The sequence below is a fragment of the Myodes glareolus genome, chromosome 8 (assembly GCF_982192425.1).
Source record: "Myodes glareolus chromosome 8, mMyoGla1.1, whole genome shotgun sequence".
Classification (NCBI taxonomy): domain Eukaryota; kingdom Metazoa; phylum Chordata; class Mammalia; order Rodentia; family Cricetidae; genus Myodes; species Myodes glareolus.
The window spans coordinates 72,163,838-72,179,895 of NC_142033.1; the positions used below are offsets into that span (position 1 = coordinate 72,163,838).

General features: G+C 38.6%; 1 protein-coding gene across 3 annotated transcripts in view; it reads right to left on the bottom strand.

Annotated features, from left to right (window-relative positions):
* Positions 1-16,058, bottom strand: part of Nsd2 (nuclear receptor binding SET domain protein 2) — a 70,702-nt gene that overhangs the window by 20,985 nt on the left and 33,659 nt on the right. For 2 of the 3 annotated variants that reach the window (XM_087909115.1, XM_087909114.1), the window contains 4 exons: positions 13,768-13,886; positions 11,928-12,009; positions 10,705-10,829; positions 162-293 (listed from right to left, as the gene is read on the bottom strand). In XM_087909115.1, coding sequence (XP_087765241.1) covers positions 162-293; positions 10,705-10,829; positions 11,928-12,009; positions 13,768-13,886 — 458 coding nt within the window. Of the gene's footprint in view, positions 1-161; positions 294-2,353; positions 8,132-10,704; positions 10,830-11,927; positions 12,010-13,767; positions 13,887-16,058 lie in introns of those variants that run through there. The other variant, XM_087909116.1, reaches the window with a different exon arrangement.

The following is a 16,058-nucleotide window of genomic DNA, read 5'->3' on the forward strand; positions in this document are numbered from 1 at the left end:
TTCTGCTAGTGGTCTAGCCCTTCCAAAGAAGTATCTACCTGTGAGTAGTAATGGGGCAGAGGAGAGGTCTAGAGGAAAAGAGGATGCTGGAAACTCACTCTTCTCTTCTGTGACTTCAGGAGAAGCCCTCACCAACACATCAGACACCGCCTATCCCTCACCTGACACACGTATTCCTTTTTGGCAGCTACTCCTTTTTCCGACTTTTTAGACGAGACGGATGCTTCGGTCTGTGTTTCATCTGCACTTTCATACGGAGACTCTGAGGGCTCATCTCCTGGGCTGTCTGAGACCTGGAGATGAAGGAGGTTGACGACAGTTCACTAGCCACAGAAAACAGGTGGCCACATCCTTTGGACACGGCCTACTTCCAGCCCTACTGCCCAGTGATGTGGTATAGATATATCACTGGCTTGGAAGTAATAAAACTTGCAAAAGCTACAAAGCAAACTCAGAAGTGGACCTTATTCTACTCAATATTTAATATACATATGTACACAAGACATATTCCTTTAAGTAAAGCAACTTATGAAAATCCAATTATCTTTGCTAAGTAAACTGAGATGAGCTCTGGAATCAATATACTCTTTCAGTTTCCTACCCAATGTGTTCAGACCCAAATATGACATGAACTAAAAAAGAAAAAGAAAAGGGAAAAAAAAGACGTGAAGTCACAAAAAGACTTCACAGAAGCTGTTTCTCACTCTGCTGAGGACACCGTGCTCTTCCAGAAGCATAGGCCTCCCCTGGAACCGATTCAAGACTCAGGAGAGTCACTGACTTTCACTGCAGCCTCAGTGCCTTGTCTATCCTCTCATGCTAACTAGTCACAGCTCATCTGCTCTTCTCTCACAGAAAGGCAAGAAACAACTTCTGCCTGTCTTGTTAACACTGGAGTCTAATAAAAAGACTGGAGAAATGCAGCATGTGTACAGAGGAAAAGCACCTATTTTACTGGGTTTCCTCCACTGAAAAGATTAGTATCCAGTTACAATGTCGCCCTTGCTGCATGGGGCATCCTGTCCTTGCTTAACAAGTACTAGTCATAAATGTTAAAATGGGTAAACAGAAAACCCTTTCGTCTATCAAATTCAAGTGCTTAAATTGGGGGTAGGGGGGTTTAACTGATCTTAGACAGTGTTAAAAATTAAATTTTGGAGATAAAACAAAGCAAAAAACTATTAACTACATTTCTTGTTTACCTCAATAATCACAAGTAATTATGTTATAGGCTTGCTATTTGCCAGCTAACACTAAGCTAGAAATTGTATTTAGGCCACATTAAAAACTAAAAACAAGCCAGGTAGTGGTGGCACACACCTTTAATTCCAGCACTCAAGTCACAGGCAGGCAGATTTCTGTGAGTTTGAGGCCAGCCTGCTCTAAAAAGCAAGTTCCATGACAGCCAGGGCTACACAGAGAAACCCTGTTGAAAAACAAAACAGAAACAAAAACAAAAACGACAACAACAAAAAAGAAAAACCCAAGACAAAAAAACAGGTTAAAAAACCAAAACAAACAAACAAAAAACAAAAACCACCAAACCAAACAACCTCACCAGGGACTCTGGCCCAGATTATACAGGCCTACTGATGAGCTTTTACCAGATTTATATCACTGAAATTATTGGGAGCAATAAGAGAGGGAAAAAAAGGCATTTTCAGATTTGAACTCAATGTTAACTCTCAGTAAATTAACAATGACTCCTGTAGCTCTGATGGTTCACTGCAACAAGGGACAGGCTTTGTGTGATCACCTGTTCTAGTCTCACTCACACATGTAGCAACAAGGATGTCATGGGGGTAAAAGGCCTTTCAACTCAATTTTCTCACCTTGTGCAGGAGGATGAAAATAGCATTAAGGACACCAGATTAGTGTCACATCATGAAGTCTGTCACCAGGAGGTTGACCAGCTGGAATTACAGGGCCCACTGCCAGTCCCTCTCCCATCAGCTCACCTCCCACTTCTTTAACATCAACATCCAGAAAGAGGTCATTTAAAATGCTCTGAGCTTAAACTCCAAATCAGTATGTCCATCAGATATGGGGATCACAGGTGGGGATCTGAGGACTTCTGAGACTGGAGTGAGTACTAGGGAAGCCCAGGTCCTTAGGAATCAGTAGTCATATAGCTTGTCCTGGCTCAGAGAGCAGCTCCCATAGCCACACAAGGCTGACCCATCTGACTGATGAAGGAACTGAGATCCAAAGGATGTATAGCACAGCATCCATGGAAGAGAGCCCATGCTCCATTCACCAACCCACTTCTTCCCTTAGTGTGAATGAAACAAACTTAAAAACTATAAAGAGAAAGGAATGGAAAGAAAGACAGAAAACACAAACCAGTCCTGGGTCAGAGGAAGGAACAGCACCTTTTATTTAAGATTTACAGAAAGTTAGCACGTTTCCACTTGGAGATATTTCCTAAATTAACAAAGTCTGTTTGAGGAAATAAACACTGAATACATATTTTGAATGGAAATATAAATGTTAATGACACACATAAGGCTCGTTTCCTGATTGGGTCTGTTATCCACATACAGAATATAGACCTTACAATATCACAGTCCATGACAGATTGTAGAAGGTCCACCTTCACCCACCACATCCTCCCCCACAAATGGACGAAACCCCTACCCAGTCAAGAGGGTCCCTCAGCTCTCTGCTCAGCAAACCACCTGCAAGTAGAGCCAAGTGTGCGCCTCACTCCAGCTGCAGGCTCCACCTCCACGTGTACCAGGTGACAGCTTACTTGGAGATGCCATTTGTGGAAGTGACATATCACCTGAATGGTCCCAACACAGTCCCAGATCTCAGTCTACAACATCTATTCAGTATCCAACAGAATGTATTTGAAAAAAGAAAAATGAACTGACTGATGGGACACAGACTGTCAAGAATTTTCCTGTGGCTTCCTGTGTCCACCAAGATCATGCTTGTGGCACATATTTCCAAGTAACTTAGTTCCTGACTTTCCAAAGTTTTCATGAGTTTGAAAATACTTTCTCCACACTCTATGACAGTACTGAGTTGCCTACCTTCCTTAGACACACATTCCTTCACAAACAGGAAATGTAGTCTCCATCTATTACAGGGACTTTCAAGATGGCATTACCAAACATCATGTGACCCAGTAGACATCTTCCAACCCCCTGCCAGGAGCTATGTGGCCACCAGAAAAGCTCAATGAGTGCAACTGGGGTTTACCCACAAAGTAGACCCCTGCCCTTCCATGGGCTGATATACATTGAGTTTTTAATTTTTTTGACAAAACAATTCCCTTCACAAGTTGAATACTACATCATTTTAAAACACAATTACAGACCTTGAACAATAAATACCTCTATAACCAACATTATTTTCATGTTTAAGTTATGATTTCATAAAGAAAGAAGCGTAGAAGTGCGTTCACAGACTTTTAGATTTACAAATGGTTAAGAATCCTGTGCTCAGCAGATATAATGATCTAAAATTAAAAGACTGATCTCAAGCAGGGCTTCCAGTTAACATCACAGTGAAATATTAAGAGTGGAATTAAGACAATTTTAAATTAAGTCAACCATTCTAAAATCCTAGAATCCAAAATAATTTTCTTAATTAAAGTTAATACAGACTAGAATTCTCTTAGTTGCTCCTTAATTTAAAGTCAGGTATGAGTTACTGAGAACATGAGAGAAAAAAAAAGAAAAAGAAAAAAGAAAACCAAAACCAAAAAACTCTTTAGTCCACAGAAAGTCATTGTGCTTCATATTCATCTATTCTATGCCAGTTTCTATATAGTTAGCCTAAGAGGGCAGCAAAGACTACATGAGAATTGTGGCCAGTCAGCTGCCAGCTACTGCTCCCATAAAAGCCAGTCCTTACCCTTACATGATCTCTAAATGTTCTATTGACTGTACAGGTGCCTGGTCCAGTCAGCTGCAGCAACAGGTCATGTGTCCTCACCTGGAAGGCTTGAGAACAAGAACCAGTAGTCTACCTGCTTTCTTACCTCACATGACTGGCAAAATGTCCCTGTATCAAGACTAGGACTCCACTGATCCCAGTTGTTTTTTAAAAGCAGAATACCCCTGGAATGCTAGCAAGTTAAAAATACTGCCAAAGTTACATGTTAAAAGCTGAACAACTACATGGAATAAAAAGAAATTATAAATATGGATGTACATACAGGTCTGACAAAATGTCAGGTTCCTGGAAAGACACCCTTGCTAGTAAGCCCAAAAGAGCATGTCTCTTACCCTTCTTGTACAAGGACAAATGCAAACATACTTTTCTGTGTATTAGGATGACCATTTTTCATCACTGACAAGAAAATTAGTGAAAAAATTCTAATAATCTAACAATAAAAACAGTACCTAAAAGAAATAAAGTAAATTTCAATCACCAAAAATGCTAAGATATACAAAAACTGATGTTTCTTAAAACAAAGCAAAACCCAAAAAACTTTCTAAGTATCAGTAAGAAGCAATAAAAGCTCTGAAAGCATGTTGGAAAAGGCCCTTCTACTTTTCTCTAGCAAAAGATAATTTGGATTTTATTAACTCAAAGATGAAAAGCAGTCCTTGATAATTTTTCAAAAACTGGGATAATGGATTTACCGATGATAAGGTGCTGCACATTTAGCAATCCAAAAGGCCCTTGGGGTCCCTAATAGAAGTCCACCTGGACAGCAGGTGTCAATGTAGATTAGCAACCTACATGTCTGAATGTGTGTAAGACATATGGTACTTTATAATCAGTGACAGAGAAACAAAGCAAACTTACTAAGTATTAAAGACTCTATGGTTTACCTGCCACTGGATAAATATTTCCTAAAGAAGGGAGCCATGGTCTCATGAAGCATCTCAGGCCCACATAAAGCAACTTGAGGCCAACAAAGAACCACTCACTCGGGGTTCCTCATTCCACTCAAGTGCGCCGAGTGAGCTAGGAGCTTATATACAATACACACCAATGCTGAAGGATATAGACAGAACAAAATTGAGTTCTGGACATCACTCCAGGCTAAGAGACCTTTTCTCAGGAGCACTCTTTGATCATTTAAATTTTACATAAACACAGGCACCAATTTTTGTTTGAGAAATGAGATGTTTACTTATGTTTTTATTTCCTTCTTTATATGGCATTTCTGTATTTCTGTTACAGACCCTTAATGGGAACTAGTAACCTTTTTCATCTAGCCAGCCCACAGGCTCCAGACACAACCATGGCATGAGTGCACGTTGCCAGGTGAGGTTTTGTTGTTTTTTTTTTTTTCTTATTTTTGTGACATGTCCTATCATTAATGAAAAGGCCCTGTCCCTCATCTGCCTTCCAGCACCAGAGAACACTATTTTAAGTTTTCTGGTGCTTTTGTGTGAACTATCTCAAGTAAACCCAGAATTAGATATATTTTGGCTGAGAGACCAACTTTAGAAACTCCCACCCCATGCCAGAATCAGGTTGTTCTATACCTCTACAGAGGCAGTGGGTGGAATGGATGCTCTCATGCATTGGAGCAGGAACCCTTTTCTCTTAGATCCTATGATATTTCACTTCCTTATCATGCTTACATTTCTTGTTAGTTTTCAGGACATCCTCTTAAAAAATATCAGAGTTGTTTTGTGTTGGGAAACAGATGTAAATAGATATGAATAATAAAGTTTTGAGCTACAACTACACTTAAAGGCATCGTGACTAAAGGACAACATTCACTTTTCATTTGAGGAAAAGCTGCCAGGGAGGCAGAAGTCCATCTGGAGCAGAGGGGCTGATGAGGAGCACCTGAAGGACCGGGCTGCTGGGCACAGGCCTCTATCCAGCACATTTACTCCCTGGTGTGCTGTTCTGTGTAACAGCCCACTTGCACTGTTACAACAGCTACAATCCAAACCTTTATACATTCACCCAAGTCTTCACCTCTTTCGAATCAGAGAGCTACCTCCCCTTGCCAGGCAAATATAGTATACAAACAATGGTTTGAAGGAAGCCAAATAGGATTAAATGGTAATAATTCTCTGTACAGCAGAAGCAAAACTCAACACTGGGCAGTTCAAAAGACCTAAGGCTAGAGAGGTAGCATTGCTTTTTTAACATTTTTATAGAAAATGAAGGAATTCCATGTTAAATTTGTAGCATAACGAATTTGTTATGTAATTTTTGTACTCTTAGCAGAGAAGCTATTGCTTCTTGATAAACACTTGTTTAAGAGTCACCTCTTTCCTACTCATCTCTTCTAGGAACAGTCAGTCAAGAGCTGACATGGAACTCTGCTTATTTACTGTAAGACTAACACTGGTTGCTGGGGCAGGAAAATCCTACATGGAGGACTATTACTCTGCACTCACTACAGAATCCTGAGGATCCTGCTCTGACCCATCCCCAGGTGGGCTACATCTTCCCTAGTTGAAGAATATTCCATGACCCCCACTCTTGTTCCCTTCATACTCTCTAAACTCAGCAGGTACTATGTGCCACGTTGCGGACATTAGCTGTGAAGTTCTCATTCCCCACTACAGAGCAAAGTGACTGTCTTATGGCTGATTCCTGCTGTATCTAGCAGGAATACTAGAATACATGCATACTAGCTGCTTCCCAGGAACCCACTTGAAATTCATCATGCTCTAATTTCAAATGAAATCCCTTCATTTCTGTCCAAGACCTTTCAGTATAGTGTCTTTTGAGAAATCATTTCTTACCAGGGCTCATTTCTACATCATTGGAATTCTTCACACTTTTGTGATTTATATTTTTTTAAAAAATTAATTTACCTGAGATCTTTCATGTCCTTTAAGAACAGTACAACTTACAATGCTCACATTAGGTATTCTCAGAGGTCATGTCTTTCATTACATTTGAGCAGAGCCAGCTGAGTGACCTACCAGACCACAACCTCATAGTCCAATGCCCTACTGTGTCACACAAACAGAGCTAGGGTTCTGCTACTTCTGGATTTATTTTATCCGCACATGCATGATGCAGTCAAGAAGATCATTTTTCATGCCAAAGAAAAATTTATACTTTTGGATAAAAATGGAATGGTGGTGATTTTATTATTTTTATTGTAATAACCATTACTGTCACAATAGTGAACCACCGAGTCCTTGCAAGGTGCCAGGCACTCTATGTGTTTTACATGCGTTACATTATTTAATGGTTTGGAACAAAATTATTTCTCAAAAACTTTCATCACAGGTCCAATACTGAGGTGTCGGTGTGGAGCGGCCTGGTCACCGGACACACACCTGTGCACAGCACAAGCTCTGCTTCTTGAGCTGAGGGCAACTGGAGCCTTTCTTCCCATGCAAACATGCGGGCACCTGAGTATGCCCCAGCTGGGCATCCAGGACCACAACATTTAAAACAAGATGCTGATGTTCTACAAAAGCAACTGATGATGTGGTTGTTGTAAATAACCTGTTTATGGTGTCTTCTAGATATCAGTGACTGTATCATTAGTTGAATGGTTCACAATGATACTGTAAATGGCATTTTCCCCTAAAAATCTACTGTGTCTAGTGTCATAGTAAAACTGTCACGTAAAAAAGGACAGAATCAAAACCCCTCCTGCCTTTTATCTGGGAAACTGGTTTACTATCTACAATACTGAATACATCTCATTGGCAATGAAAATAGTTGACGAAGGACCCCTTAATGTGTCCTGTTTATTCTTTCTTATTGATGGTGAACAGATGCTGACATTTTTCCATAAAAATTCAGTAAGTTATGAATTAGAGAGAAAAAAATGAGCATTAACTCTTCAATATGGTGCCACTGTCACAGTTCTGTCCTGGGCTGTGTTGACACAGCCTCAACTGGAGGGCCTTCTCCTCAACTTGAACTTCAGATTAATCTTTAGGATATGAATGTGTTTCTATTATGAGATGAATGTGATTGATTAAATGGCCTTGATTGGGTATCTTACCTTGGTCTTAAAATTTGTTATCTGTTTTCTTCATTGTATGTGTTTATTAATACCAGTAAAAACAGATTATCACACATCTTCCATAAAATGATTGTGATAGAAATGTCACTTAGTGTATACGATGATGCACCACCTGCAGCAGACATCTTGGGGTATTACATCATTCTAAGTGCAGTACAGGGCGGCTGAATTCAAGTCCAACTTGACTGATGTGGGCTCCCATAAAAGCTGTTACCAGTGAAGGCGAAAAAAATAAGAATTTGCTCTACTAAGGGAACAAAAAATGAAGTTACAAAACACTTAAATCACATCAATTCCTTCACAGGTCTTTGTCATGCAAGTGTGCAATTTTAATCTCTTCATTGGGGTGATGTAATACCATGTAATTAATAATTATTCCAATATAAATTTATCATATACATTTTTCAAGAATTTAAAATACAACATGACCTAAAATGTCTTGTAATACCAACCCTACATAATCCTCTTTCTTTCAATCAAGTGTGTAAAGGGAGGGAAGTATAAACATGCAAAACATAAGTGTTCCAAAGCGAAGAGGTGGTCTGATTCCCCAAACAGTAATTTTCACATTAGAACTAGATTCAACAGTCTCCACAGCTTTTCATAACACTAATGCTTTGCTCATGTGTTTCAGGCACTCAGCACTGTACACCTGTAAACATTCACTGTGGGGGTCAGTAGTACTGACGAATACTAGATAAATCAACTTGTTCGCCTAACGTTTTTAAATTAACAGTGAAACTCTATAAAACAAGCTATAAAGAATAGTCACACAAGTCATACAAGTAGTCCAATAGAGAAGGCCTAGAAATTTATTTTATATAAAGAACGTAATGTATACTGTGAGATTTATGTTATCACCTTCAAAATGTAAGAAGGGATTTTAATTCAATGCATCGCCTTACATAATATAAATGTACTTAAATCATCTACCAACTTTCTGGTGCTGCAACTAAGTCTCGTTACAAAATGCTTTATCTTAGTCTTTCCAAATTCAGACTATTGAGCCAGAGATGGTACCAGCTGCTGTCCCTGATCCACCCTCACTGTCATCACCTTCAATACCCAATGCTAATGATCAAGAATGACAGACAAAAGTTCAGTAATTCAGTATTTTTTTCTCCCATTTCTGACAACAGCAGAAGGAAAATATCAGTTGGACAACTAAACCAAAATATGAAGTAAGAAAAACTTGTTATAAGCTCTGTAAGGCTGAAATATAACATAGTGGCAGAACAGGATTCACAAGTCCCTGGGTTCCAACCCCAGCACTTAAAAAAAAATCATAAATGAAAATTCCAACTTAAATGTCTAAATGAAGAGGTTTCTAGAACAGAAACCTTCCATTTTTAACATGATTATCTGGAACTTTAGACCATCTTTATTTAATTTTCTAGACTGCTAATCTAAATGTGAATAAGAGAGGAAAATGGAAAATAATTTGTATAAAACTAGTCTTTTTGTATTAGTAACATTTTAGATAAAAGCTCAGCAATGAATTGAATGTACACACTTAAACAAAATGCTTAGTTTTCTACATAAAACAACTATCAGCAAGTCCCAGACCTGTGAATATGAGTACTTGAGATTATAACTGAGTTGGTCTGTGACTGACATCGTACACCACACTTTCAGGTTTGGAGCAGTGAGCAACAGAGTTCTCAAGGGTGTTCCATTGGCCAACCAGGTCCCTGACCATCATGCAATGGGAAGCCCAGTCCTCCACTAATGGGGAGAAACAGCAAAGACACATCCAACCTTCTACTAGGGACCGCAGTAGAGGCTAGGCCAGAAGTGCTGCCTTTGATCCAAAAGGAGAAAGGGGACTGTCTAGTTCCCACATCACTATCCTGTTCCATGAAGACCAAGGTTATCAACTCCTTACAAATATTGTGAAAATAAATCTCCAGTCTACAATCAAAAAAAAAAAAACCCCACAGATTTATAGGGACCAAGATAACAAGAAATTAAAAATGGAAAGATCCATAAAGGTAGTCACTAGAATCAAATCAAATTAAAACTACCTCTGTACAAAAAAAAAAAAATCAACAAAAACAAAACAACAAACATCCTTTCTTCATTTGTAGCTGCTCCTTGTTTTGGCAATGGCAGACTTTAGAACTGGTAACACCATCTACATGCTACACTACAGTGATGGCAGCAGCAACTTGTTATAGTACCACCGACTTCTCTGCTATCATATATTCTGCAAGTTCAGAGAACATAGGAATCTTCATATAGTGACAGTTCTAACTTGCCTCGACACTCACATCTGAAATATGTCAGAACAAAGTACCAGAGACACGCAACGCATGAATACCAAGAAACCTTTGGCTTCCCCACAGGTTTTTGAACCCCTTCGTTCCACCAGTGTGGGTGCACAGTGGCCAGTGTCAGTATGGCCAACAGTGTTCAGTGGCCATCATAGCATGTCCTGGTAAAGCCAGTGTGAATTTCCTTTCATGTGAGAAAACAGAATGAGGTTTACAGAACATACCATTTTAAAACAGATTGCAACAATTACTCTGCAACAAGACTGAAATATGTATGTACACTTACACATTCACCATGTGCATGTATGTACTTGTATTCAAAGTGCTCAGTGCACTGTTTTTTTTCAAGTTTGTGAATTTTAGATGGCTAAGAACACCTGAATCTCACCTATCCTATGGAGAACACCAACATAATTCTTTTAAAATAAGATTTTCACTCACATTGCAACTTGAGTAACTAATGGCCTTCACATGAATGCCATGATATCACTATCATCATTATTTTACCTCATTCTCAGTTAAGGATGCAGAAGGAGATGAACTTTTGCTAAACCCCAGTGCTGAAGATGTAGTTGCAGAAGCCCGATTTCGCTTCTTCAGTGGTTTGCAAGCATCGGACAGATTTTTCGTTGCTGTAAAATAAGTTTATTTTATAAAGTCTAAAATCTTAAATCTTCTACCTCCTTACTGCTTTAAATAAGTAAGTAAGTGAAGTCATAAAGATGACATCCTTAGTTGTAAGGGCTTAACTTTTTATCATAAAAAACTCTTGACTGTATTTTAAAAAAAAAAAAAGCAAACTATACAATGAGTCCCACTTACTACCGCCTACACACCCCCAAAACCAACAACCCAAGGCCAGTGCAGCTTCATCCACACTTGGATCCATGATGCCCCCTCTACAATTATATCTAATGCAAATTCCACATAGAATTTCATGCATAAAAGGTCTTGTGTATACCTCCTAAAGTAAAAACTTAAATACGATATCACTTTAATATTTAAAAATAGTCGACCTATGTTCAAATTTCCAATCATCCAGAAGTTTGCTTAAAAAATAGCTGATTTTTAAAAACTTGATCATCTTGTACAGCACAAAGAAAACAGTCTTTTCAACTATGCCTCCTCATCCCAAAGTTGGAGAAGGAGAGCGCCTATGCTAATCTATGAGACAGATGTCTCAACAGGATAATCCACTAACAGGTCAAAGGGTCTGATTTTTTTCCTTTTTACTGTTTAGCTGTTTTTCATAGAAAATCCTTTAAGCTGCTTTCTTATTCATACGAAATAGAAACAACTAGTCATGACTTTTACTCTTGGTTGGTAAGTATGAACCATCAGGAGCCTAAATTAGAGTGAAAGAATTTACAGTACCAACTCATAAAGAAATCTGAGTATTTCTGGTTTAAATGTCTCTTCTAATAAAATTTCAAATTGAAAAAGTTAAGTGAAAAATCAGGATAAAAGCAACTTCAATATGGCTATGACAATTTGCACATTAAATCAGTTATTTTTCAATTCCACAAGATCTTCTTTCATACTTGTTTTTGATCCTAGCTTAATTGTTGATTCTTCTGAGGCATCCCTGGAGCTGCCCAACCCTGCTCTCATTTATCTCTATACCTCTTAGGTGCCCACACTAGAGGCTCCCCAAGATCAGGAGCAGGCTGTCCTGCTTACCCGCCCAGGCACCCAGAGGAGCCAGGTATAAAGGAGCCTGACCACATTACCTGCCTGGCTCTTGAGCGAGGAGGCTGCCTCTATGGTCTTGTAAGAGCTTGTCCTGGCCGTTTTGTCGGTGATTGTCTCTCTCTATTATTCAAAAAAAGGGGGGGAACAGACAAAGAGAAAGAAAATAAAGGAAAAAAATTCTCCTAATGTGAATGAACACACGTTGCTGAAAATGTATACAACAGAAACTTCTTCCTTTGAAAATGTGTTCCTCACACTCAAGAGGACCACAGTTTCCCAAACTGATTTTTTAAATACTATGAACTGATTCTTTTCTTACCTCCTATGCTAGAAGCTGTCAGACGGGTACTGTGGGCAGGGCTGTGCCAATACCTGCCATAGTTCTGTTAAAATACCTTACATAAGTTATATTTCAAGTGCTACCTAAACGTCCTACTGAAGCCAAAGTAGAGGAAATCTAGTTTTCTATTCAAGAGGTCCAATCAAATAGTCATCCCTTCTATGTCAGTTCCAGCATTACTAGTATAACACATAATGCAACTACACTGGGGATTTCAAAATTTTAGACAATATTTAGCTCTCAGAGATCAATAGTAAAACACCTTCCACAGCTAAAGATTGGGGGAGAGTTTCAACATGCTGAGTCAGTCACTATACATTCATAATTTTAGCTACTTGGGAGACTGAGGCAGGAGAATCATAAACTCAAAGCTTGTCTGGGCTAATGAGTGAGTTCAAGACCAGGCTAGGCAATTTAGTGATATCCCACTTTAAAAAGAAAAACTGAGGAGATGGCACTTGCTGATCTTCCAGAGGACCAAAGTTTGGGTCTCAGCCCGCTTGTCTGGCAACTCACAAACATCTGGAATTCGATATCCAAGGGATTATAGACCTTTTGTTGCCTCCACGGAATACAATTACACACACAAATAATTCATTAAAAATAAAAATTCAAAATAAAAAAGGGGGACCAGCTAGTTGTAGAACATGTGCCTGGCATAACCACGGATTCAATTTGTAATACTATTTAAAAAAAAACTCTGGGCATAATGGTGAGAATCCTTTAAATTCAATTTACCAAAAAGTTATTTAGATATCTTAGACAGTTGAAACAAATGGTGCTAAAAGGCTCACTCTCTCTCTCTGTGAGCTTCAAATAGCAGACAGAGAAACCCACTGTTGCTTTGCACACATGGATCTTGGTCAATTTCACTTCCTATCAGGTACCAAGCAAGTTGTCCTAACAGATGCTGGCAATACTGAGGCTCAAGGCCGTGAATTGCCTTTTCACCCATACTATAGTTTCAATTTTGCCTGTATGATCCCCGGACTGGATTCCCAGTGAGTAAACAAGATCATGAATTACTAACAAAGTAAATAAATTCATGTAATCAGTTTCCAGTGTCTATCATAGATTCTTTAATTTCCTATTGCTGTGCAAAGTATCTTTAATGTGTTTCATGCACCTCATCCACACACTAAAAAAATAATAATCCCTATAGACAAAATGCTTTTGACTAGTATTGGCAATGAAAGTACACATGGGGCTTATTCTACTTAAGTAATCTAGCATTGAACTAACCCCCTTCAACCTAAGAGTAATTTTTAACACATAAAATCAAAATATTGTGTATTACTCAAAGCATCTGGATGTTCTTTTCTTGAACAGACTAGTATCAATAGTTCTGTGGTGATGTTCCTAATTGTTAATGAGCATGTCCTTTCTTCAGTGGTCTTTGCAATGGAGAAAAACAGCAAGCCTTACTTCTAAATACCACTTTGACAAAAGCCCAGAGTATCTCACTGCCTACACCTTGGCTGAATCTCAAGAATTCTATAGCATATATTCTCATAGGCCAGGAAAGTCCAGAACATTACCTTCCGAAGACTGTGCTTATCTGTCCTAAGCCTTTTCCTGGGTGCATCTTCAACATCAACATCTTCTGGAGGGTCATCTGTCCTCTTTGTATGATTTCTTTTTTTCCCACTTATATTACCTTGGAATAAAGAATGAAAACTGGGATAAATGCAGAGGAAAAAGAGAGTTCACAACATGCTCTGGCATTCATCATGCAAACAGTGACAGGTATTCAGCAACCAGGTATATGTTCAAGGTCTATGTTTTACAGATCAATTCTTTGCAAAACAGAACAGGGACCCACAAATATTTTACCTAATTATTATCTTAGCATTGTACTTTCATATACATTAAAAATATAGCATTAAATTTAAATATAACCAAGTTAAAAAGGGGAGTATTCCTATTCCAAATAACCAACACAGAGACTTGTATTAATTATAAATGCTCGACCCATAGTTCAGACTTATTACTAACTAGCTCTTACAACTTAAATTAACCCATTTCTATTAATTTACATACTACCACATGGCTCATGGCTTTACCTGTCCTCCATCATGTTTTGCTCTCTCTGTCTCTTCTGGAGGCTCCTCTGACTCTGCCCTTCTTTCTACCAGCATTCTTAGTCTGGCTGTTCCACCTATACTTCCTGCCTGGCTACCAGTCAATCAGATCTTTATTAACCAATGAGAGTAACACATATTCATAGTGTATAGAAGGATCGTTTAATAGCACTAGTCTTTTTTTAAAAATTGTTTACAGTTGGACATGGTAATCCCAGCACACAAGAAGGAAGGCATAGCACGAGAAGGTTTAAGTTCAATACCAGCATTGGCTACACAGCAGGACACTGTCTCAAGGTGAGGAAAAGCATTTATTTAGTAACATGTAAAGACAAGTAGAATTTAAGTCAACTTTTAAAAAAACTACAACTTAAGGGCTGGATAGATAGTTTGGTGGTTTAGAGTACTTGTTCTTACAGTGGACCTGGGTTTGAGTCCCAGAATCCACATTGTAGCTAACAATCATCTGTAATTCCAACACCTTCTTTTGGCCTCTATGTACATATACATACATGTAAGCAAAGCACTCAACCATATAAAACAAAACAGATCTAAAAAAAGTTAAATAAGGCCAGGTGGTGGCACACCACCCAGCACTTGGGATGCAAAGGCAGGCAGATGCCAGCCTAGCTATGGAATAATCCTTCTGTACACTGTGTAAATATATGTCACTATAATTGGTTTTAATAAACAAGCTGACTGGCCAATAATTGAACAGGATAAAGATAGGTACAAAAGTCAAACTGAGAATGATAGAATGAGGAAGGACAGAGTTCGAGGAGTTACCAGCCAGATGGAGCGTGAGTTAGATATACAAAATGGGTTAGAGGTAAAAGTCACAAGGCTCAGGGCAGTACACAAATTAATAGAAATGGGTTAAGTTGTAAGAGCTAGTTAGTAACAAGCCTGAGCTACTGGCCAAGCATTTATAATTTATATTAAATTTCCAAGTTAGTTATTTGGGAAGCAGCTGCCAATTATTAGGGAGCAGGTGGTTCAGGCAGGAAAATTTCCGATTACACAGCCTGGTGTACATAGCAAGTTCCAGGACAGTCAAGGCTATACTGCACAGAAAAGCCCTGTCTCAAATAACAAAACAAAAACGTTAGATAAAAGTTGCTACTATTTGTTCTCTTAAATAAAAATTTTTTAAGAAGCAAAATTACACCTGCATCTGAAAGTTATATGCGTCCTGCTACACATTTGACAGTGCCTTATTTTAGGTGTCTGAAAATATCACTAATCTATGATAAAGTATCCAAATGTCACTGACCTCAAAAGATATGAAGGCAAGAGGATAAACTTTAGAGAGACAACCACTTTGAATATGCTAATGTTTAATTTTAATACAAATTATTTTCAATTGCATAACTATTTGTTAGGGTTCGACTTATCAAACTTCCTATTGTATGTATGTATGTGTATGATACTGAAAACAGAACCCAGGACTTAAATTATATCCCAGCCATCTTTTTCCTTTTTATTTTGACCAAAACAACAAAAAGCAAACAAACAAACAACAACAAAAAAAAAACCTCACTATACTGGCTGGACATAGTTTGAATCCTCCTGCCTCAGCCTCTTGAGTAGCTGGGACTACAAGTTATGCCAGCAGGCTTCACTGTTTACAAAACTTAAGAACACTGTCATTCTCACACTCACTACCTTTTGGGACAAAACACACCAGCACAGCCATGTCCAGAAAGCCTCAAGAGGAGGCCCAAGTGCCATGCTTTAGGTGCCAGCAA